Source organism: Pteropus alecto, unplaced genomic scaffold (genome assembly GCF_000325575.1).
Source record: "Pteropus alecto unplaced genomic scaffold, ASM32557v1 scaffold164, whole genome shotgun sequence".
Lineage (NCBI taxonomy): Eukaryota > Metazoa > Chordata > Mammalia > Chiroptera > Pteropodidae > Pteropus > Pteropus alecto.
The window spans coordinates 1,719,820-1,744,415 of NW_006439568.1; the positions used below are offsets into that span (position 1 = coordinate 1,719,820).

General features: G+C 35.4%; 1 protein-coding gene across 1 annotated transcript in view; it reads left to right on the forward strand.

Moving 5' to 3' along the window:
• Positions 1 to 8,764: 8,764 nt before the first annotated feature.
• ADGRG7 (adhesion G protein-coupled receptor G7) overlaps positions 8,765 to 24,596 on the forward strand; it is a 66,669-nt gene continuing 50,837 nt past the window's right edge. Inside the window, exons 1-3 of the mRNA XM_015592950.1 lie at positions 8,765 to 8,879; positions 21,837 to 21,950; positions 22,976 to 23,080. Coding sequence (XP_015448436.1) covers positions 8,765 to 8,879; positions 21,837 to 21,950; positions 22,976 to 23,080 — 334 coding nt within the window. The remainder of the gene's footprint in view (positions 8,880 to 21,836; positions 21,951 to 22,975; positions 23,081 to 24,596) is intronic.

Genomic DNA, 24,596 nt, shown 5'->3' on the forward strand with positions numbered 1-24,596 from the left:
AGATACAAGAGATTACCAGGCCAGAGATGATTAAGACACACCATTCTTCCCAGTGTATCTGATGCGCCTACTCCCTGAGCCCCAAGAAATGTGTCTAAATTTATTTCATATCTGATGTGCCTACATTACGGATGAATGTCTGAATACTGAAGATACTACTGTATATTAGGCTTAACAGCAGAAAAAAACAAAACAAAACAATAGTGCTACCCTCTAGTGGCATAGCATGTAAACACAACTCATAAGCCAAAGTACCAGGTTCACATTCTAAAAGAACCTTCCTTGACCCAAATAAGAAGTCAGACCACATAGTTAGAGGTGGAGTCTAGATTATTTAAAAAATCTTAGATTCTAATTTATTAGTACTATAATTTTTATGGTTGAATTGTGTCTCCCCCTGCCCCAGTTCTTATCTTGAAGTCCTAACTTCCAATACCTCAGAAGGTGACCTTATTTGAAAATAGACTTGTTGTAGATATAATTATTTTAGTTAAGATGAGGTCATACTGGAGTAGGGTGGGTCCCAATCCAATATGACTGATGTCCTTATGAAAAGGGGAAATTGAGACACAGACACACACGTAGGGAGGATGCCATGTGAATACAAAGGCACAAATCAAGGTACTGTGTCCACAAGTCAAGGAATGCCAAAGATGCCAGCAAACCACCAAAAGCTAAGTAAGAGGGCTGGAACAGATTCTTGCCTAGCACCTTCAGAGGGAACGTGGCCCCACTGTTAACTTGATCTTGGTCTTACAGCCTCCAGAACTGTGAGACATTAAATTTCTGTTGTTTAAGCCACTCGGTTTGTGGTACTTTGGTATAGCCATAGAAAACTAACACATCCATTACTTTAACATTAGTTTTAAGCTTAATGTTTCAGACTTCAAAATAAGACACGAACTTGAGTTGGAAAATGGTATGCTGAAGGTAATATGGCAAATGCCAGGTATAAAGGTGTTATCTCTCCCAAGTTTTATTACCAACCATAAAATGTATTAGCCTCAATGAGCAACCTATAGATAACTTGGCTTGATTATACATTTATGCTGTTTTATGGCCTCACGAAAGTTGACAAGTTTCCTTAACTAGCCATTCTATCATTCCTCAGGTAGACACTTGCAGAGTAAGTCATTTATCAACTAGTGACTTCTACATTGTTATTTTTGGTGTGCTCTAACTTTTTATATGCTTGCTTTCTACATCACAATCTTCTTGAGCATCACATACTATTTTTAAGTTTTCTGGGGATTACAGACTTTTTCTAGAAAATGCATGGTGAGTGTTGCAAAATGGCCACTGTATTAGTCAAGATTCTCCAGAAACATAACCAATGGGATAGATAGCTAGATAGACAGACAGACAGAAATTTATTTTAAAGAATTTGCTTATGTGATTGCAGAGGTTGGCAAGTTCAAAATTAGCAGAGTAGGCCCTGTGGCCCTTAAAGATGCTAGAAAGGCAGACTGGGAAAAGTCAGTGCTACAGTTTCAGTCCAGAGGTTGCTCCTGGCAGAATTTCCTCGTCTTCAGTGGAGGCCAGTCTTTTTCTATTAAGGCATTCGACTGCTTGGATGAAGGTAATCTGCTTTATTCAAAGTCTACAGATTTCAACGTTCACCTCACCCAAAAAAATGCCTTCACAGAAACATCTAGAGTAATGTTTAACCAATAGTTAGGTACCATGGCCTAGTCAAGTTGACACATAAAATTAAACATCAGAGCGCCCAACAAATTCTGCCTTTTTGTGATTTGCTTTGACTAACAGAATGTAGTAAAAGTGATACTGGTCTTGCACCAAGAATTTCTGTGAAATAATTATACTAAATGGGGAGATTTAGGATCCAGAATTTATCTTGTGAAGGAATAAATAATAATGCTAGTTTTGCAGGACATTGAAAATATCAACTCATCTTGCCTCAGATAAGCTTATCATTTCATACTTTCAGAAGGACTAGTGTTTATATGAGACTTAGTGCTTCTTGGCTAAAGCTTTTGTCTAGTTATTACAAATTCTGGATTTGCCTTTCACCTGAATTGGGCTTTCTAGAAGAAAAAGAAGAAAATCAAATTATTTCCTACACTATGCTTCTTAACCTATGTAGAGTTGACCATTTCTCTCTTCTTTCACTCTTGACCATAGACCAATACCCATCAGCTCAGATTTGGGGGATGTAAGGGGAAGAAATAAAAGAGGAGAAATGAGAAAAGAAAGATGTAAGGAACAAATAAGAACAGATGAAAAGAGGAATTGAGATTCTCTAGAGCAAGATGCAGAACTAAATTTAAAACCAAAAAAGAAGAATTTGAGAGTTCCTTAAAATGTAGCTTACTTGTTTTTGACTTGAAATAAATCGAATCATAAAATTGGAATTTTTTTGTGTGTCTGGCATTTTTCCAACAAGATTTTGAGATTATTAAAATTGTTTCTTGTAGCTATTTGTTCTTCAAACACTCACTGGTAAGCAACCCATTACATTTCTGGTTAGCATTTGAATTGTTCCCAATGTGTAGTTGCTGAGAATAATTGAGATCTGAACTTTCTTCTACATGTGTATACACATGCATACATTTCTGTTGAAAACATACTGAAGAGGGGAATTGCTGAGCTGCAAGATGTGTTTATGTTTAACTTTAGGATATCCCGACTGCCACACAGTCAACTCAAGTGGCTGTACCCATCCATGTGCATTCGCACCAGCTGTGGAGGACAGTGTCCTCCTACAGCCTGGCCAGCTTTAGGAATAGTGAACAGCTTAACTTTTAATCATTCCAGAGGTTGTGTAATAATAACTCCTGTAGAATTTATTGATCACCTTTGTGCTCAAACATTTTAGGGCATTGAGTTAATAATCTTTGGAGCACTATCTGTTCAAGTCTCTTGCTCTTATTTCTATTGGGTTTTCTGTCTCTTAAAAAGTTATCTAGCAGTGTTATGATTATTCTGGATGTAAGCCGTCTTTCAATGTGTGTCTCGTAAATATCTTCTCCCACTCTGTGGCTTGCCTCAGAAAAACTTTTTTGATATCTTTCTCCCTTCCCTCCATTGATCACTGGGTAGAAAAGAGGATAGTAGGGTTGTATAGATATACAAACAAGTGAATTCAAGGGTTTCTCTGTTAGCAGTAGCTCAAGAGTTTTCACTAATGAAGGAGTAGCAAATGCTACCAGGAGGTTTTCTGATGGAAAAACTCAGCTCATTTCTTTGGTATAATAGGTGGAGAAGTTGAGATTGGCCTTTGTCATCATTGTCATGGGAGGCAAGGTAATCAAGTTTCTGTGTACTTAACTCTCCACTGGAGTCACAGTCCAGATGGCAGAGAAATACAGGCATATCTCAAAAATATTGTGGGTTTGATTCCAGACCACTGTAATGAAGTGAATATTGCAAGAAAATGAGTTTCAGTCTTTTTTTGCTGGTGGAGGGTCTTGCAACGCATGTGAAGCACAATAAAATGAAGTGCAATAAAACAAGGTGTGTCTGTAAAGGCGATTTTAGAACTTTTTGATGTTTCTTGCGATAGACCCATTGAAAATCTGGTTAAATAAATGAACAAGATCAAACAAAGAATAGTAGTTTCACAGATGACAAAAATATAGGCTCCTCATGAACTTTAGCATGCTTACCTGAATATCTGGCAATCTTTAAAGTCATGAGTATTCCCATAAATATTAACAAGGGATGTCCTATTACACACAAAAAAAGCCATTTAATTTCTTGCTATTTGCTAGTCTATTGCAAACTTGATTCCTTCCCTCTGGGAACAGTGGTTAGCAAACTTCAGCAGACATCAAGCTAGAGGACTAGTTAAAACCCAGATTGCTAGGCCTCACCCCCCACAGGTTTAAATTTAATAGATTACCTGTATTATTTAAAGGATTATAATTTGTTATAAGAATTATTTTGATGCTTAAATTGTCCTTCATTTGGTAATGGGGAGTCACTTCATGCTGCATTTTGTGTCCATCTAATATGTACCTATCATTCCTTTCATATGTCTTTGTTTTTTGGCAATAGATATTCTAAGCTAATCTGGGACTTTCCCTGCCTCAGTCTTGAACTTAGCCATTTTTGCAAAGAGCCATGTTCCTTTTAGTGGAAAATTCTTTTTAGGAATCAAGATCTGAGCTCTAGGTGTGCTCATTACTAATGGATTGCCACTGCTTCCAGGCCCTATGAGTGGCCAGAGCTAGTGAATATCTGTATGTAAATGTGTGGTATATATCATGAATATGCACATACATACATTTTTGTGTATTAACACACTTTTGCATCTGTGTTTACTTCTATATTGTTTATATATAAATATATTTATTGAGTACATATTGAAATATGTATTTTTTCTACATATATATTGAAAACCATGAGCTTGTATTTATACATACAACCCATTTCCAATCCAACATTATCACATTTTTTAAGGCACAATAAAAATTATTTAGTTCAAGTATAAGACATAAGAAGTAATGTTATACTCCTTCCTTTGAAATACTAGTTTTTGTTGTAGCCATAAATGTTTCTCTTTTGGATAAGTTCATTACCAATTCATGCATTTGTCTGACAGCCATCTTTCCTGGAGAATATTGCTTCCTTCAGAATTAACTGGACATAAGTTTTCTTTTTCATATTTCTGATTACTTGTTTTGAAGTATTTATGGACTTCAACTTCTCTTCCTTTCCATATTTGTAACTCCCTTCTCCTAGAGTAAAGAACTTGGCTCCAATTATTCTTATATGTTTACCTGTTTGATTGCTTATCCTGTTTGTAACCAGTCTATGATCTTCCCCACTCTTATCCATGTGTGAACACCCTTCTTTCCAGGCTGTAGCCTGCCTCCCTATTCTAGATTTCTACCCCACGTGGCTGTCCTCCTCACTGACTATGGCTCTGCCTTCCCATATCCACCATTCCATCCATGTACCTGTCCTCTGACCCCTCTCAGTCTCTGAAGAAATGCCTTTCTCTCCCTGCTCTGGCTTTGATTTCTCACATTGGGCTGTTTCTCACCTGGCTACCTTCCTCACCCCTTGGTTTTGACACCTCATGCCAGGCCACCTGTCTCCAATCACATGAGTGTCTTATTCACCCTGCTTGGGGCCTGCCATCTCATGCCGGGTTTCCTCCAACTTTGCCCTCTCCTCTGTAGATCCCCTCCTTACCCTACTGGGCTCTGACATCTGTTTTGATCAAGAGCTCCTCACTACTCCCACCACAGACACCTACCTTGTTCTTCCTCTGCTAATAACTTTAAGATTGAAATATTCAGGAAGAGAGGGCCTCAACTAAGTCATTTAAAATATGAAGAAACAGAGATTCAGGTTCTTATGTAGCTTGTCCAGGGTCACAGAACAAATGAGAAACAATGTCAGTACAAATCCAGGGCTCCCTGAATTTAAGCTTTGTGAGAACAGGGAGCTTGCCTCTCTTGTTCACTATTTTATTCCCAGCACTTAGCACAATGTCTACAGTGAGTAGAATGAATGAATAAGTGAATTATTCCTTTTAGTTCTTTTCCTTTTCTTCTTTGTCATCTTGACATATGTATGTGTATAAAAACTGATGACTTTATATATTTGTCTATAACCAATAGAAATTTATGCCTTTATACACGTGTCAACATCTAAATTTCCATGCTTAGGGATTTCTTCCATCCCATGAATTTCTAAAGTTCCTAGCTGGATAGTTGGCATGTAGATGAAGATACAAGGGCACTAAGAAACCACTGTCATTATAACATCTAACGATTCCAGAACTTAACTTCCATCAAGTGTGGAAGAGAGAATGTCTGAGCACCACCAAAATCAGTTTTCAGTCACTAGACTACAACCCCTTTGAAATATTTGAAACCCTACAAGAGAAAAACACCATCACCATTGTTGCAAACATGAGCTCCAGGAGCAGTTCCTTCAGTTAGACTATTCAAGTACGACTGTTCTGCAGACAATAGTGCAGGGCAGTGTTTTACAGTATAGTCCCAGGAGTGCTAGCTCTGAGAGAGTCTTCAAAGAGGATTCTGTGGTTAACTAATGCTGGGAACATCACAATGCACAATGTACATGAATATATTAAAGACTGAAAAATCCTACATTTGATTTTTGAAAACTGTTACCTCTACATAACCTGGAGCTGTTGTCCAAGTTACCTTAACCACAGAGCTCATGTGCATGTAATACCTGTCCTGGTCTCCTTTCTTCATTCATTCAATGGGCAAAAATATCTGTTACTTGAGGTTATTGCACAAAATAAATGAGATAAAGATATGTAAAATGCATAGCATAGTGCTTGTACTTTTTTCTTATACTTATTATTTATTGAAAATGGTTCCTTTTATTATTGAAGAAATTACAGATATATTTATCATTATAATAACTGAAGAATAAAAAATTCAAGAGGTGAAAACTTTGAATCATAAAAGGGGTGTAAAATGAAAAATACATTTCTCATGAGATTCCTCAGATTCTCAAGAGGAATTTTTGTTTTAATGTACACTTCCAGGTATTTTCTGTGCATGTACATGTAGATATACCAGAAAAGATATTTTAAAGTCTATTCACAGTAAATGAGATAATAGATTCACATTCATTTATTTTGTGCTTCTGCAACATTGCCTTTAAGTTCTTCCCTTTTGAGGGTATACCAATGTATATTTCTGCAACCCCTGGGGCGGGGGCAGGTAAAGGTTAGAGCCTCTGATCACATTCCTTGAAGCTGTATTTTGATGAAGTGAGTATTATAGAGAATAGGGGAAATAAACAGTTATTTGGAGGACTGAAAAACATCAGCTTAGGTGTGTCCCTATTTGGAAAACCTTTTTAACTTTAAAAAAAAATTCAATGAGAGTTGACATACAATATTATATCAGTTTCAGGTGTACAAGATAGTAATTAGACAGTTATATGACTTATGTAGTAATCACCACAAATAAATCTTGTACCCATCTGACTCCATACATAGTTATTACATATTATTGACCACATTCCAAATACAGTAGTTTGCATCTCCATGACTATTTTATAATTGCCAATTTGAATTTCTTAATCCCTTCCCCTTTTCACACACCTCCCTCGATACCCCTCCCATCTGGCAACCATCAAAATGTTCTCTGTATCTATGAGTTTGTTTCTGTTTTGTTTGTTTGTTTTTGTTTTTTAAATTCCACATATAAGTGAAATTATATGGTATTTGTCTTTTTCTGCCTGGCTTATTTCACTCAGAGTAATACCCTCTAAGTCCGTTCATGTTGTAGCAGATGGCAAGCTATCATTCTTTTTTATGGCTAAGTCTATTCCATTGTATATATGTGCTACATCTTCTTTATTCAGTTGTCTATTGATGGACATTGAGGTTGCCTCTGTAATCTAGCTATTGTAACTAATGCTGCAATGAACATAGGGGTGCATATGTCTTTTCAAGTTAGAGTCTTGGGTTTCTTTGAATAAATACCTAGAAATGGAATTACTGAGTCATATAGGAGTTCTATTTTTTAATTTTTTGAGGAAACTTCATACTTGGAAAATCTTTCTAAATCTATCAAGAAAAGAACTCTAATTGAAGAGGCAACTATCCATTCATTCATTATTTTAGTTGAGAATGGAGAAGGGATAGGAAAAAAACAATACGGGACCCTGGTCAGAAGAGGGTCAGAGCTGCAGCTGCAGAGGCACTGGCTTACACTGACTCAGGTGGTGGCTTAGTTTGCCAGGGCTGCTGTAACAAGTTCTATAACTGAGTGGCTTAAACAACAGAAATTTATTGTCTCATAGTTCTGGAAACTAGAAGTCCAAAATGAAGGCATTAGAAGTGTTGCTTCCTTCTGAGGGCTGAGAAGGAAGAATCTGTCCCAGGCCTCTTTCCGTGGTTTGTAGATAGCTGTCTTCTCCCTGTGTCTCTTCAATTCCTCTTCCCTCTGCATATCTGTGCCCAAATTTTCTCTTCTTATTAGGACACCAGTCATATTAGACTAAGGCCCACTCTAATGACCTCATTTTATGTTGATTACCTCCATGACACTCTTACTTCCACATTCTGAGGCACTGGAGGTTAGAACTTTAACATATGAATCGTTAGGGGGGCACAATTCAGCTCATAATAGAAGGGTTGTAATGTTGGGCTTCAGTGCTTTTCACTCTGTGCCAGCAATGCCCACTCACCAACTGCAGCTGTCAAAGTGTGGGCTCCTTAAAGAAGTGCAAGTATTGGACTCATGTGTGGGTATCACTGTTCAACCTCTTGTTGACAACGTATTTTATTTTCCCAAGAGGGAGTCTGTGTGGCCTAAAGCGCCCACTGATCTACCTCTGCCAGATCCTCCTAACAAAAGCACAGGAGGCTGAACCATAGGTGACTCGTGGGTCCAGGGCTTTCCTGGCTTCCTCTCTGGTTTCTTTCATTTTGTTCCCTTCCCCCACTTTCTTGCTTGTCAAGACATTTACACTTTGACCCTGTTAGCTATTCCCTCCCCTTCTTTTTTATGGCCTTGAGTTATCTTCCTTTTTCTATAACTCCAATCACTTTTTCCATGTTCTCACTCAGTGAAGCTGAGGAAATTGCAAGCAGAGTATATACCTTTTATTAAGTGATTTGAACTGCATCTTGCTCGATCAACCTCAAAAATCCTGAAAAAAATGAGGACATCTGCCTAATAGGTCACCAAAAGAAGGAATTCTTTTTATTTTTTTGGAATAATTTCTGATTAAACTTCTTGGCTCAAGAAGAAAAGAAGCTAGTTGTTTTTCAAGAGTGGATTTGTGGATTGGCTTCCTCATGGCTTCTTGTCGTCGGTGTGACATCAGGGTGCTGGTGGCCATAGTGTGTGGGCTGCTGACCACCATAGTTTTGGGACTGGGCTTCTGGAGCATCATGATCAGGATCAAGAGAGGTAATATCATACTATTATGTTTAACTCAGAGAGAGAAAAGGCATTGAGCCTCTGTCCTTGCCACCTGCCACACCACTACTGGGAAGTGCCATGTCTAGGCTGAGGCCATTTATTAAATATATGCAAGGATGAATTGAAGGCAAACATGCAGTTGTATATACATGAATATGTGTGTGTGTGGGGGGGAGTGACAACTGACATGGTTGAATTGGCCTCTTTATGCTCTTATTAACTCCTGGATGAATGGATAGCAGAATAATAATTAAAATAATTAATAATGCATGTTTGGTTTGTTTATGTAAATCTAAGAAAAGAAAATAATTATGAACACACACATGAACACACATAATCAAACATATACAGAATGAAATTTTAGTTCTAGAGGAAGTTTAGGAATGTTCTCTCTAGGATTGCAAATAAACTGATATAGTTTGCCCAGAAATCAGGTGTAAAAAACTACTCCAAGGCTAAGATAATTAAAAAAAAAATTTTTTTCCTGTTTATATAACATGTACTTGTTCAACATCTGCTGTGTGCTAGAGCTGACCTGGGAAAAGTGGGGTGAGTGGTGCCAATGGTGAGTAAAACAGTGACGTTAAAGGAAAGCCCCAGAAACTCCAAAATCCTCATGCTGTTCCCTTGGGCTGCAGAGGTTCTCCATCAGGGATTCAAAGCTGGATGTGCTCAGCACTCCCCTTTTCGTAAGAAACAGAGTTTATAATGAAATTGAGTAAATAAGGGTAAATAATGCCAGGCAGGAGAGGGCAGAAGGAGAGGTGATCTGCCCTCTGAGAAGGTGATCGCAGAGGACAGAAAGCTGGGGGAGCCAGCAGGAGCACAAAACATGGCTGCAAAGATCCTCTGTGGAGGACAACAGGAGTTGAATATATTGTCTGCTGACAGAGTGGTAGCTGAGAGTAGATCTGGTTTTTGTCTGCTGAAGAACAGTATTTTGAGACTATTATATTAACAAGATTTAGAGAATTAGCATGAGAAAATTTACCAGGAGAAAAATAATAAAATCCAAACTTGGGGAAAATGTGCTTTTGTTTGTTCATTTAAGGTATTTAAAATAGTTTAGATGATGTTTAAAAAAATTATGAACTATGGAATTCACCCTATTAAGGCTGTTAAATTTGTAAGACCTTATTTAAAGGTATACTTTTAAGAAATCTCTCTCCCTCCCTCCCTCCCCCGCCACCCTTCTTTCTTTCTTTACATTGTTTTTGGGAGCATATCAGTAGAGAAACCGGGACTACAGAAATGGTGATATGACAAGAAGAGCATGTATAGATAGGAAGGTTGGCAGCAAACAGAGGTAGAAGATAGTATGTGGGATAGGCTAAAAAAAGGTATGTCTGAATCTATCATCTGAAAAATTCTCTAGGTGTCCTTCCTTCCCTTCCTTCCTTCCTTCCTTCCTTCCTTCCTTCCTATGATATCTACTGCTAAATCTGTGGTGACTTATAAAAGACACAGGGGTACAACAGAATCATTGAAATACGGACCAAAGTTCAATAACATCTTAAGGAAGAGGAGAAAGTGGGAAAGAGAAAGTATATGAAACTCAAAGGCTAGGTGGAGTTGCTAAAAATAAATGCAAAACATATCCCTGAAGTTCCTGAGGTTTAAGGCCAAATATCTACTGCTAAATCTGTGGTGACTTATAAAAGACACAGGGGTACAACAGAATCATTGAAATACGGACCAAAGTTCAATAACATCTTAAGGAAGAGGAGAAAGTGGGAAAGAGAAAGTATATGAAACTCAAAGGCTAGGTGGAGTTGCTAAAAATAAATGCAAAACATATCCCTGAAGTTCCTGAGGTTTAAGGCCAAAACGAAGCATAGTAAGTAACAACAATCTCATGTCTAACAGTATAAGCATACAAGCTTTCAGAAAAGACCAATGTTTCCTCGCTATGAGCAGAATTTTGAATTGGCTGTATATAAGAGACATTCCTCAATTTAGGGAAACCCAGCTGAAAAGGAGGGGGCTATTGCTATTATTTAAAGAGAAGGATTGAAAGACTGATACTGCTTGCCATTAAATTTTGTCTTGTACATTTTATTCAGATTTTGTTTTAGTTGGTAAATTCTGGTTCATTCCACTTCACTCCCTTCCACTCATTCCACTCCACTCCACTCCACTTGATCTCTTTCCATCTCACCTCATCCTATCTCATGCAATTATTGGATGGTCTCACTTTGGTCCCTTTTTCTTGGGTATAGAGATGAATTGTTTTTAAATTTATTTTTAAGAGGAGAGTCATGAGTTTTCCATTATTATAAAATTGACAATTAAAATTTTTTTTGCTATATTTTAGATAGCATGCTAAAAAATATTTTCATGCTAACATAGTTAGTAAGTTTTGGGTCTGGATTTGAATCTAGATCATTTGTTTCCACACTTTTCTGCCTTCCTAGAAGCAAGATAATGGTAACACAATCAATTCTTCTTTTCTTTTTGAGGCAACTATGGCTGAAAACCCTAATTCACAGAGATATGAAGCAACCAGTAGAATCAGAGCATTTTATTGTTTTGCTAGGCTAAGTTAGGCACTTTGGGATGTCACGTTGTTTGTCTTCAAGTCAGTGAGATCTACCTTGCTGGTTGACTATCTCCCCATTTCTAGAATGAAAGCTCTTAGTATAAGTCAAGGACCTGAATTATTAACCTATATTCCTTGCATCTAAAACTAGTACTAGCAATATAGTTGCCAATACATAGTTGATGAGTAAACTAAAGAATTATGTGAAAACTGGAAACTGTCAAGTAGCTTTATTCAGAAGTGAAATAACATAGTTACCAATTTCTTGTGATTTGCCTCCAAATATTAAAATAAATGTAGTTCTGGATTTGTTTACATTAGTTAACACAGACACTATTTTAGTTTTCTTCCTCTGTTCCAAGTCATGCAACACATTGACAGTTTTTGAGATTTTGGCTTCGTTAAGATCTCTCAAACTGTGTGTGGCTTCTTTTGTTTAACAATATGATCAACAATTCTGCAGGATGTGTTTATGTTGGAGCAAATCTAAATTTTGCCAGCCCTCCAACCTTTTCACATTGGGAATTTTTCATAGAATAATATCCACTTTATGTATTTGCAGAATGGACAGACATAAGGTGCTCCATCTCTGTTGGAGTTGTGCTTCCAATAGCAAGAACCTTGTGACATAAGAAGTAGCATGGCTTTTTGGCCCCTCACATATGATTAAAGTAAAATAAAAACATAATTAAGCTTTATTGTCTATCTTTCCACTGACATATTCCAACTTGAGTTAAGCCTAATTATAGACAAATGTCCATAATTGTTAAACTAGGGGATGTTTTCTTTGTTATCAATGAGAGAGTATCTTAACCTTTTAAACTTAGCAATGATAATTTTGCCTTATTCAACCATATCTTATGCATCTTTTGGACCATACATCTTCCTGCTCTCTGCCATCATGACTGCCTTTCCCATCCCCTCCAGATGCCCTAGCCTTCATTCCCTATTACAGGACTCGTTTACGCCACAGGTTAACAAGAGACTTTTGTAGGTTGCAATGTTCCCAAGCCCCAAGGTTAGACTTTATAGCATTGAAATTCTTGCACGGTAAGAAGCGTGAGTTGTGAGGAAAAGGCCAAGGAGAGTTTATTGATTCTCGAAAAATAATTTGTCCGCAGACACTTGGCTTTCATGTTACTGAATTTGTTTACTGAATTTGTCTCTACTTCCTTAGAGACAAACTCCATAATAAATCAGACTCATGTAACTATTCTTGGAGGACAGGTTGCATTTTGGGGTTAAAAAAAAGTTCTAGATAAGTATTTTCTGAATGGAAGATATTGGGTTTTAGGCAACTGTAGTTACAACTTAATTCTACTGTTGTAAATCTCTCTTCAGCTCCTATATCAGTCTCCTTTCTTGCTTTTTCGTATAACCACCTTCTAAATCAAGAAAATAATTCCTACAAAAGGGAAGGAAGTTTTTTGAGGAATAAATTGGCGATGTAATTGGTTAAGGAGTATGAATTATTTTAATAATAGAATTACTGATGTTTAAATTGCTGATCCCATTTTTAAAGTCATTTTCTTAAATTAAGAGGTTAGAACCTTGGCTTAGTGGATTTTTCTTTGATTTCCAGGTATTAGATACTTTTACTGGAAATTCTGAATACAATCACCACCTGTGGGTCTTTGATAACACATGTTATTAAAGATCTACCAAAGAATATGATGTTTAAGACTGTGTACATTAGAGTTGGGAAGGAAAAGTACATGAGAGGGAAAAAAGAAGCTCTGAAGCCAATGCAACCACTTACTGCCTGAGTAAACTTGACCAAGATCCTCACCATTTCTGCCTCAGTTTTCCTATTAAGGAAGTAATTATAAACCCTATCTTATAAGGCTGTTGTGAGGATTAAATGAGTGAACACATTTACAGGTTTTAGATGATGTCTAATACACTGTAAGCGCTCAATAAATGCTGGCTGCTATTTTTATCTTATTCATTTTTAGATAATTTTGTCCATAGTTTTCTATACTCGCAGAATTACACATTGAATAGATGTCATTGATCTAGACTGGACCTTTGAATTGGACCTCAATTTATCAAACCGAAGGTCTAAAATAGGTTTAATCATTAAGTTCAATTGGTTAGCTCAAAACCGAAACAGAAACAGTTCTAAGAACTGCCTTATCTTCCTGCATTTGTTTTTTAATATTTATATTATACTATACCATTGGGGAAAATTTTATTAAAACATTTAACTAGTTTATTGAAACATGTAAGCAGGTAATTAATATTGAACATCCTTTACCTTAAGAAAAGACTACATCTTATGTATTTTTTTTGTTTAAATTTTTTCCACAATGGAATAAACTTTCCTAAATATTGTGTTCTCATTTAAGAGTAAACTTTATCCTTATTTAAATATTTCAAATTCCTGGTCTGGGACAAATGACAGATGCCCGGATTTTAAACCTGTCAAGTCTCTGAGCCAGACACTAGAGTTTCCTGATGAAATTTCTTTGACTAAAGGAAGATATTTTTATTCCCGTACTTGATCAAATTGAATTTTTAAAAACATTCTAATTTTGTCGAGTTCGGAGAAAAAATTCAATTCATGTTTTCCACTTGAAAATTTTAATTCAAAAAATTCAATTCATGTTTTCCACTTGAAAATTTTAATATTTAATGTGATTTTCTCAATTAGTATGAAGTGGGTGTCACATATGTTCTGCATTTAATTTTCCATGATTTGTAGTAAAAGTATTGCAAATAGAGCTAATATTTCTAAAAATATTTCTTATTACAATTTAAAAGAATGTAAGGAAATGTTGTTAATATCATATTGATTTTATAGAAGAAAAATACTATTATTAAATATGTTCCAGTATTTATGGATCCTCAAATAAAAAGCAGCTGATGCTCACCTGCTCTGTCTATGGTAAAGGCAGGCACTGTGAGCAGGAGCAGGAGCACTTGGTTAGTAACCAGGAGATCTGAATTCTCATCACCACCCAGCTATCACTTAATTATGGATCTGAAACAAGTTACTCTTTATGTAAAATGTACTCTTTATGCACTTTACATAGAATAAGGAAGTTGGGCTAATGATTAGCTAATGTCACTTTTATGAGTCCAGAATTCTAAAAACTAGTTATGTGATATAAACAAGCCACTTAATCTTTCCGAGTCTGACTTTCCTTACTTAAAACACAGTGGCTTAAAAATACCAATGTTACTTTTCTTATATTTCATGGATAATTTAGGTATTTCAGAGGATATGGTCTTGAACAGGGAAGCACAAAAATGTGATTACGATAGAAGAGTAGATAGCTCTGCTTGACGTCCTCAATCAAAATGCAAATGGAAAAGAAGCCAGTCAGCAAACATTTGTTGGGTACCTTCCACACACCTGCATTTTGCGGGGACTTACAGATAGAAGCCAAGTCCTTGCTCTAAAGGGAGTTAAAATACCCAAGTATGAGACATGACCCTTGACTTATAGCAGAAAGGCAGACTGAGTAGGCAGGGATGGGTCTCCTTCCTACTTGAGAACTTTAGAAGTTATGAATAAAATATAACAACAATTCTAACATATAAGCAGGTGTTCTTTCTTGAAGAGAAATTCCGGGTGGCAGAAACAAAGAGAAAAGTCAGTACCATAATGGTGAGCAGGTACTGGGATAAACTTTAGTGATGAGAGTTCTGGCTTCCATGCATACGTGGGGATGGGAGGTGTGACTTCCATCTCGTGTGAAGTGGGAAAGTTGGACCTGAAGCATGGGCATAACACCTGAAACCTTAAGGAGTTGCCTCAGCTGTGAAAAGATTCAGTAGCTCAGAGAGGAATTGAAGAACTCTATCATCTGTTCAGAGACACGAGTAGGGGGAGGGGAAGTCACTGCAAGTAATTGAAATCCTAGGATAAAGAATTTGAATTTGTCCTACTTACAAATGTACAATGCAGAAATCCCCAGTAAGAAGCAATTTACTTTTGCATGTTAACTTTATATCTCAAAATCTTGCTATAATTTCTTATTAGTTCTGTGTGTGTGTGTGTGTGTGTGTGTGTGTGTGTGTGTGAATCTTTGGGATTTTCTACATAGACAATTATGTCGTCTCTAAACAAAGACTTTTTTTCTCTTTCCATTCTGAATACTTTTTATTTCCTTTTCTTGTTTTATTACATTAGCTAGGACTTCCAGTGTAATGTTGAGTAGGAGCAGTGAGAAGGAACATTCTTATCATGATTTCGATCTTAGGGAAAAGCATTTAATATTTCATCATGAAGTATAAGGTTAATTGTAGGTTTTTGTAGATACTCTGTATCAAGTAGGTCCCCTATAATCCTTCTTTGCTAAGAATTTTTATCATGAACGGGTGTTGGATTTTGTTAAAGCTTTTTATGTGTCTATTGATAATGCTCATGTGATATTTCTTCTTTAGTCTGTTGACACGATGAATTACACCGTGATTGATTTTTAATTGTTATCCAGCAGTGCATACCTGGGATAAATCTCAATTCATTTTGGTGTATAATTCTTTTTAAACATTGTTGGATTAATTTGCTAATATTTTTGTGTTTATATTCATGAGAAATATTGATATGTAATTTTCCTTTCTGATTTTGATATCAGAGTAATGCTGGCCTCATAAAATGAGTTGGAAAGTGCTCCTCTCCTGTTTTCTGGAAGAGATTGTGAAGAATTGATATCAGTATTCCTTAAAGGTTTGGTAGAATTCACCACCAGACCCATCAGAGTCTGGCACTTTTTGTTTTGAAAGGTTATTAATTGTAGATTCAGTTTCTTTATCTATATGGATTTATTCAGATTATCTCTTTCTCCTTGTGTGAGTTTGGTAGATTGTGTCCTTCAAGGAATTGGTCCATTTTGTCTAAGTTATTAAATTTGTTAACAGAGAGCTATTCATCATTCTTTCTTTCTTTCTTTTTCTTTCTTTCTTTCTTTCTTTCTTTCTTTCTTTCTTTCTTTCTTTCTTTCTTTCTTTCTTTCTTTCTTTCTTTCTTTCTTTCTTTTTTCTTTCTTTCTTTCTTTTCTTTCTCTCTTTTCTTTCTCTCTTTTTGAAGGGTTAGGTTGTTTTCTCTCTCTCTCTCTCTCTTTCTCTTTTTCTTTCTTTCCTTTCTCTCTCTCTCTCTCTCTCTCTCTCCCCCCTCCTTACCTCCCTCCCTCCCTCCCTTCCTTTCTCTCTTTCCTTCCCTTCCCTTCCCTTCTTTCTTTTCTCCCCGTCCCCCATCCCCTGTCCCCTGTCCCCTGTCCCCTCTTCCCTCTCCCCTCTCTTGAGGAGGTAAAGCGATAAGGTTTATTGAAGCTCAGAGTTACAGTTCTCTTGCTAGAGGGTGTGCTGGAAAGTGGGATGCCCCAGGTAGAAAAAGGCTTCTTTTATAGGTCTCTATGCTAGTTACTCCTTCTGGTCTTACGGGATGTGCCTTTTTATGATTGGTTGGCACGTCTCCACTCCCGGCTCCAGAGGGTGGGGGGTGGGCTCCGTGGGTGGGTGTGACCTCCAACTATGTGTTCCTACCATAGACTGCCCTGTTCTGCCTAACATTTACTAACTTTTCAATCTCAAACCACCCTCTGAACACATAGCCCTAACTGCTGTTAGGGTGAAGGGAGACGACCGCTCTGGCTGTTTCATGCTGAGGAGGGGCGTCCAAAGGAATGGCAGTCAGGGCTGGTCCAGAGATCTATCTAAGGGTCCACAGTAGAAGGATATGCTCATTCCAGGTTCCATATCCAGGACCATTTGCAGCTTGATGGCCTCTAGATGAGAAGAAACAAATTTAGTTAAAAGATCTAATAGACAGGGCCTAAACGCTAGGGCTGTGATAATGCTTTATTTTTTTAATGTTCACGAGATCACTAGTGATGACCCTTTTTTTCATATCCGATTTTAGTAATTTATGCCTTCTCTCTTATTTCATGGTTAGACTGCTAGAGGTTTATCAATTTTAATGTTCTTGCCAAATAACCACCTTTTGGTTTTACTGATTTTAATCTGTTATTTTCTGTTTTCAACTTCATTGATTTCTGCCATAATATTGTATTTATTTTCTTCTTCCTTTACACTTAATTCGATCTTCACTCTAGTTTCCAAAGGTGGAAACTTAGATGATTACTGTTAGATCTTTCTTCTCTTCTGACACCTATGTTCAATGCTATAAATTCACCTGTAAGCATTGCTTTTTCTGAATCTCACTTTCATTTTTATTTAGTTCAAAATATCTTAAAATTTCTCCTGAGACTTCTTTAATCTACAAGCTGTTTAGAAGTATCTCCAAATATTTGGAGAATTTTCCAGCTATCTTTCTGTTATTGATTTCTAATTTAATTCAATTTTGGTTTGAGAGACTATATTGTATGATTTCTATCCTTTTAACAATTTATTTATTTATTTATTTAAATTTTAAAAAATTTATTATAAATTTGTTAAGGAATATTTTATGGGCCAGAATGTAGTTTATCTTGGTGAATACTCATGTGTGCTTAAGAATAATATGTATTCTTACATCATTGAATGAAGAATACTATAAATGTCTGATCTAATTGATTCTTTCTGATTGCTGGATCTGTCAATTACCAACAGAAGGGTGTTGAGTCTTCAACAATAGTAGCAGATTTGTATATATATACAAAAATATATATGTATATTTTTTGCAGTTCTGTTGATTTTGTCTCTCTTATTTTGAGACTGTATTGGTAGGGACAGATTGGTAGTTCTTGAAGGATTAGCCCCTTTATCATTATATAATGTCCTTTTTTATCCGTGATAATTTTTCTTGCTCTGAAGTCTACTTTGTCTGAAATTAATATAGCTTCTTCACCTTTCCCTTGATTAGCATTAGCATGGTATATTTTCCTCTATCACCTCACTTTTAATCTGTGTTTTATTTAAAATGAGTTTTTTATAGACAACATACAGTTGCACCTTGTTTTTTATTTACTCTTATTGTCTTTGTCTTATAATTGGTGATTTTAGACCATGCTGTTTAAAGTGATTATTGGTATATCAGATTAATATCTATTATATTCGCAACTTTTTTTTTGTTCTTTGTTTCTTCCACTGCCATTATCTTTTTCTGCCTTCTCTGATTTTAACTGAGCATTTTATATGATTTTACTTTTTCTTCTCTCTTAGAAATCATTTGTACTTAAACAAACAAAAAACATTTTAGTGGTTGCCCTAGAGTTTGCAGTATATATTTACAATGAACCTAAATTCACTTTCTAATAACAATATATAGTCCCATGGGTGATGCCAATACCCTATAACAGAGTATTCCCTAATCCTCCTCTTCCCTTATAACATTTTTGTCATTCATTTTATTTATCCATAAGCTATAATCACCTGATATATTGCTGCTATTATTATTTTAAACAAACTGTTATCTGTTAAATCAAATTGAGTTTTGAGTGTGGTATATTTACCCAGTTAGTCCAGCACCATTTGATGAAAATTTTTTCCTTTTCCAATTCAATTGTCTTGGCATATTTTTTTTATATCAATTGACTAGGTATGTTTTATCTATTTCATCGATATGTTTGTCTTCGTGCTGATGTCATACTGTCTTGATTGCTATGGCTACACAGTAAGTCATAAAACTAGTAATGTGTGTCATTCAACTTTGTTATTCTTTTAAAAATTTGTCTTGGCTTATCTAGGTCTTTTATATTGTCATAAGATTTATAAATAAGTTTACAAATTTCTACAGAAAAAGGTCTTTTGTTTTTGGATTTTTAGCTATATCAATTTGGAGAAAATAGACACCTTAACAACTTTGAGTCTTCCATACATACATGGTATATAACTCCATTTATTTAGATCTTTAAAAATTTCTCTCGTGAGGTATTGCACATATTTTGTTATATTTATTTTCAATAATTTTATGAATTTTACTATAATTAAATGGAAATGAGTTTGTAATTTTATTTTCTAATTATTTGTTGATAACATAAGGAAATAATTGATTTTTTGTGTATATTTTGTAACTTAGCAACTTTGCTAAATTCACTTATCAATTCAAGTAGCTCTTTTCAAGACATCTTAGGATTTTTAACATATTTGATGATGTCATCTGCAACAGAAGATAAATCTATTTTATCCTTTCTTAGTTTTATGTTTTTTGAAATTTCTTTTTCTTTCCTACAGCACTGGATAGTACCTTTCATACAATTATTGAATAAAAGTGGTTAAAGCAATTAAACTTTTTTCTGTCAATCTTAGGGGGGAAAGTATTCACTATTATACGATTAAGTATGATATTGGAAGGTTTTATGCAGATGAATCTTATTAGTGTGAAGAATTTTTTTTTTATTTCTTGTTTGCTGAGAGTTAAAAAAATGCCAGATGCTTTTTGCTCCCTGCATTTATCGAAATGATCATATGGTTTCCCCCTTTATTCTGTCGTATGGTGAATTGAATTAATTTTCTATTGTTAAACCAAACTTGCACTTCTGGGATAAACCTCACTTGATTATGATGCATTATCAGTTTTATATATTGCTGGATTGATTTGCTACTATTTTTAATGGATTTTTGCATCTGTATAAATGTGGTTTATTGGTATTGAATTTTCTTGTTATGTCTTTGTCATATTTTGGCATCAGGGTTATCTTAGGATTATGAGATGATTTGGGAAGTTTTCCTTTTTCTTTATTTTCTGAAGGAATTTATATAAGGTTGATATTATTCTTTTCTAATTCACTAGTAAAATTGCCTGGGTCAGTAGTTGGTTGATTTCAAGATTTTCTCCTTGAAAATTCAGCAGTTTGACCACAATATATCTAAGTGTGGTTGTCCTTCTATTTATTTCACTTATGCTTTACTGAGCTTCTTAGATCTATAGGTTAAAGTTCTTAACCAAATTTGAAAAATTTTGACCATTATTTCTTTAGATATTTTATCTACCCTATTCCATCTCTTCTCCCCTCTGGGGCTCCAATTGCATATATGTTAGACTGCTTGAAATTGTTCCACATGTCTGTGAAACTCTCTTTAATTTTTTAAACTTTTTTTGCTCTCTAGATTTCAGGGGAATTCACGCACATGCACTTTGAGCCATTCTTCTATATGACTCTCTCCATTCTGTAATATCTCCCTTCAGTTTCTGGTTGCTGTGGTAGCCCCAGACAGGTTTCTTTCACATCTTAACCCATTAAGTCTGTGGTTTTCTGCTGGAGTTTCAGCCACTCCTGCTATATTGACTGGGTAGTGCCCTTAGTGGAAAGATTGTCTAAACTCGGAATAGCTGTCAGTCTCTGTCTGCTTTTCATTGCTGTCCAATGTCCTCTAATAGTTTGTTTGTTTGTTTTACTTTCATCCAGAGTTTAAAATTATCTGTGGGAGGTTTAATATGGTACAATCTATTCCATAATTATTAGAAATGAAACTCTTCCTATATTCTAAGCTTAGTTAATTTGTTTAATATCTACCTTGTCTTCAAATTTAAAGATCCCAGTGTCCCCAGTGCAAAATAACCAGTCACTGGTTCCTAATAATCCTATCTCAGCTATGCTTCCTGAATCTGTTGACACCTGAGTTCCTTAGAGCTACTGCTTTAGATTAGGTCCTCATTTAACTGGTTTTACTTGCTTCCTAGTTTCAGTCACTTCTCATATTGCTTGAGGTACCTTCCTAAAAAACATTTCTTATTATGTTGCTCACTTGTTTCAAGACTTCTCTAGGCTTCTGCAGGATTAAATATTGTTGGCTTAGTCTATAAAACCACTCACAATTCAATCTATGTCTTGCTATTGCTCTTCATAGAAACTGTGCTCCTGATATGTGAAGCTTTTTCTCTGTTCCTTGGACATATCAGAACTTTCCATGTTTCTGTAATTTTGTACTTTGTATCCTGTCTACTTGAGCCATTCATTTGCATTTGGCTTTTTTAGATTTAATTTTAAAATTCGATTCAAATACCTCCTCTTTTGAAAAGTCTTCCCTGGGTAGGTTACCTCTGTTCTCAACATCTCTCTTCTATATTCCTACTTACAAACTTGCAAGTTGCACTTACAAACTTGCAAGTTGACTTGATTGGCCGATTGGTCTGTCTGATCTATCTATCTATCTATCTATCTATCTATCTATCTATCTATCTATCTATCTATCATCATCATCATCATCATCTATCTATCAATCTATCCATCTATCATCTATAGAATCTCCTGTTTCTCTCACTAGATTCTAATCTCCTTGGCCAAAGTGTTGTGTCTTTCAAAGATGTATATATTTTTTAGTATTTATAACATCTAGTTAGCATTGTATACTCTGTATAGATTTTTGTGTATACTTTTGTTGATGATATTACAAAGAACATCTCACAGCAATGGTACTTAAAGTAATGATTTTACACATGGACATTAAAGGCCACAGACTCAAAAGGAGAAACTAATTAGACAGTTTGTATACTATTCTGTTATTTATTGTTTCTTTAGGAACATATGCTCCCTCATCAAGCATTCCTATAGCGTTCTGCAGAAATGGTGGAACCTGGGAAAATGGCAGATGCATTTGTACAGAAGAATGGAAAGGACTGAGATGTACAATGGGTAAGTTTCTTGGGATAATACTATGGTGTGAGGTGCAGGCAACTCTTGCATTAAGGAGAGCAGCAAAGCTTCTTGAAACTTTTGTTAATGATTATAGTAACATGGGCATAATGATGATGGCTTTAAGATGTATTTATTAGCTCAATAGTAAAAGCTAAGTTTTCTTCTTGGGCTGTTTACCTGTATGTTCAATACACCTTGTCTGTTTCCCAACTATCAAGTTTCTCTGTAAATTCATCATTGCTTTTCCTTCTGGATGCAATGTTTAATACAGGGTAATGGGTGATATGTTTTCCCAGCTATTTTCAATTGGTGATATGCCATATTACCAATGGAAATATATGCCATTTCAAATATCACGATTCTAACTTTTCTCAAGTCTAGATGCACCTTCCCATCCAAGTATATACTTAGGTGAAGTTTTTGTCTTTTCTTCCTTTCTTTTGAAGAGGTGTTATTAATTTACTGGTTTGCTTTCAATCAATGATATCTCAGAATCAAAGTTCAAAGCCATTTTTTGATCTGTGGTGTGCTTTTCAACACTCTGCACCCTTCATGCTGTCTGCTTAGGACCCAGAGCCACAGAAGCACATTCTCATCATTTCCTACCCTCCTACCAGCCAGCATATCCTACATACCCATAACTTTAGACCTTTTGCTTTAACCCACATCCTTATGATGCCTTTTTACCCTGTATGCTCTATATCTTTCATTTTCAAGATTTCACCAAATCTGTCACACTATCCTTGCCGATGTGTTAGTAATCACATCTCACCTTTACCAAGTTAATCATTGTGCACATTAAGTAACTGGAACTTGTTACTTAACATATTAGTTATTTTAATGGTAGTAACTTAACAAGACAAGAAAATGTGAAGTTCTTGGTGGGTTAGTGTGTCACATAAGCCTTCTATTGCCCTTCAAATTATACTGGATATGTTTTGAACTTTGACATTTATCTGGTCTGAAATTTGAAAAAGAAAGGTATAATTTATAATTTAAATATTTTTTTCTTTTTATTATAGCTAATTTCTGTAAAAACAGTACCGATCGAGGTTTTACTTTTCTCAGAATTCCAGTGGGAAGATATGGATCTTCCTTGGAAAAGTGTGACAAGAACACTCTGAATGGTATGTGCTTTTCCAAACATCTCCTCTGTTTAGGTATACAGATCACTATGCTGGGTTATAGCTATCAACCCTCCAACTAGTATTAGGTCCTGGGAAGAGGCATCAAGGCAGTTTTTGTGGAGGAGTTTGGGTCCCTTTCATGATACCAATGTTCAAACTTGAGGGTGCTTCTTCACATAATTCTAATTTTCCTGAAAACCGTAATATGGATAAGTTGTAAATTCCTTTTAATACTTCAATTGACTTGTTTTTCCATCTTACTCAATCTCCTGGAGTTTGATCAGGTTAATATCCTCTCTTTAAGTTATATAATTTGCCTCAACTTAAATAATTAGCTAAACTATATCTATTTACACCATATCTATTTTCAGACTTTATATTTTTATGTGGAGATGCACAGTTAAGTCTGTCCGCAGTTAAGAGTCCTTCATCTCCTTATTCATTTTAGTTATCCATCTTGGAATATTCTCTAACTTAATCAAAACTTTCTTGAAGTGTGACAACCTTGCTTGCATAGAGACATTCCAAGAATAAAGGCGCAAATAATATTTTCTATTTCTAATATGCTCTCCGATGATATTCAGGATTTTGATGACTTATTTGATTTCAATGGCACATTAGGTAAGATGTTCTGAGAGTAGTCTTTTGAAATTCATAGATCTCTTTCTTGATAGCTTAGAGCCCATTGTTATATTATTTTTCCTAAATGTTCTACCTGTCCTTTGTTTTAATTGACTTTCATCTGACCAATCCCCCTACCTCTCACATCTTCCTCCAGGTTATCATCCATTTCCTGTGGAACTAAATCCCTCAAAAACAGCCAATTCTAGATCATTTATGAAAATGTTTGATAGAACTTCTTTTAGTAATGACCCTGGGGATAATTTAATATTTTATTTAGATATTTATTTTTGAGTATGTCAAGGGCTCTTTGAAACACTACCTAAATTACATGTACTTCTCTTTCCTATGTGCTTTTTTACTTTATTTAGTCTAAGAAATTATGTAGATCAAGCATTCCATTTTCAAAATCCAAATTGCCTCTGCCCGCATATATCATTCTTACTCAAGTATTTATTATACCATTCTTTACATAGATACTTATAGCCTCTTGATTAAAAGCTCAGAAGGTAAAAGGGAAGTTTCAATTGTGTTAGTACTGACTTCTTATACTGTATGGTATGTCCATGGATACCTATTATCTTAACTATTATATATTTTGTACATCTTAAGTATTTCATAATAATTTATAAAACATATATGCTATAACAAACAAACAAACAAACAAACAAACAACTGTTTGCTAGTGAATTAGGAAGAGTAAAAATGTCAAGAGATATCATACTTGCTTGATATATATTACATTTTTGGGGCAAAAGAATAACTGTCTTTCAATTGGTTATTTATTTTCTTTTCCAAGCAACTATTATAAACATGTTTGAATTTCAGATTGAGTCCATCGATAATTTTAAAACTATAGATTCCAACTATTGGCAAATTTGCTTTTAGTTTTATA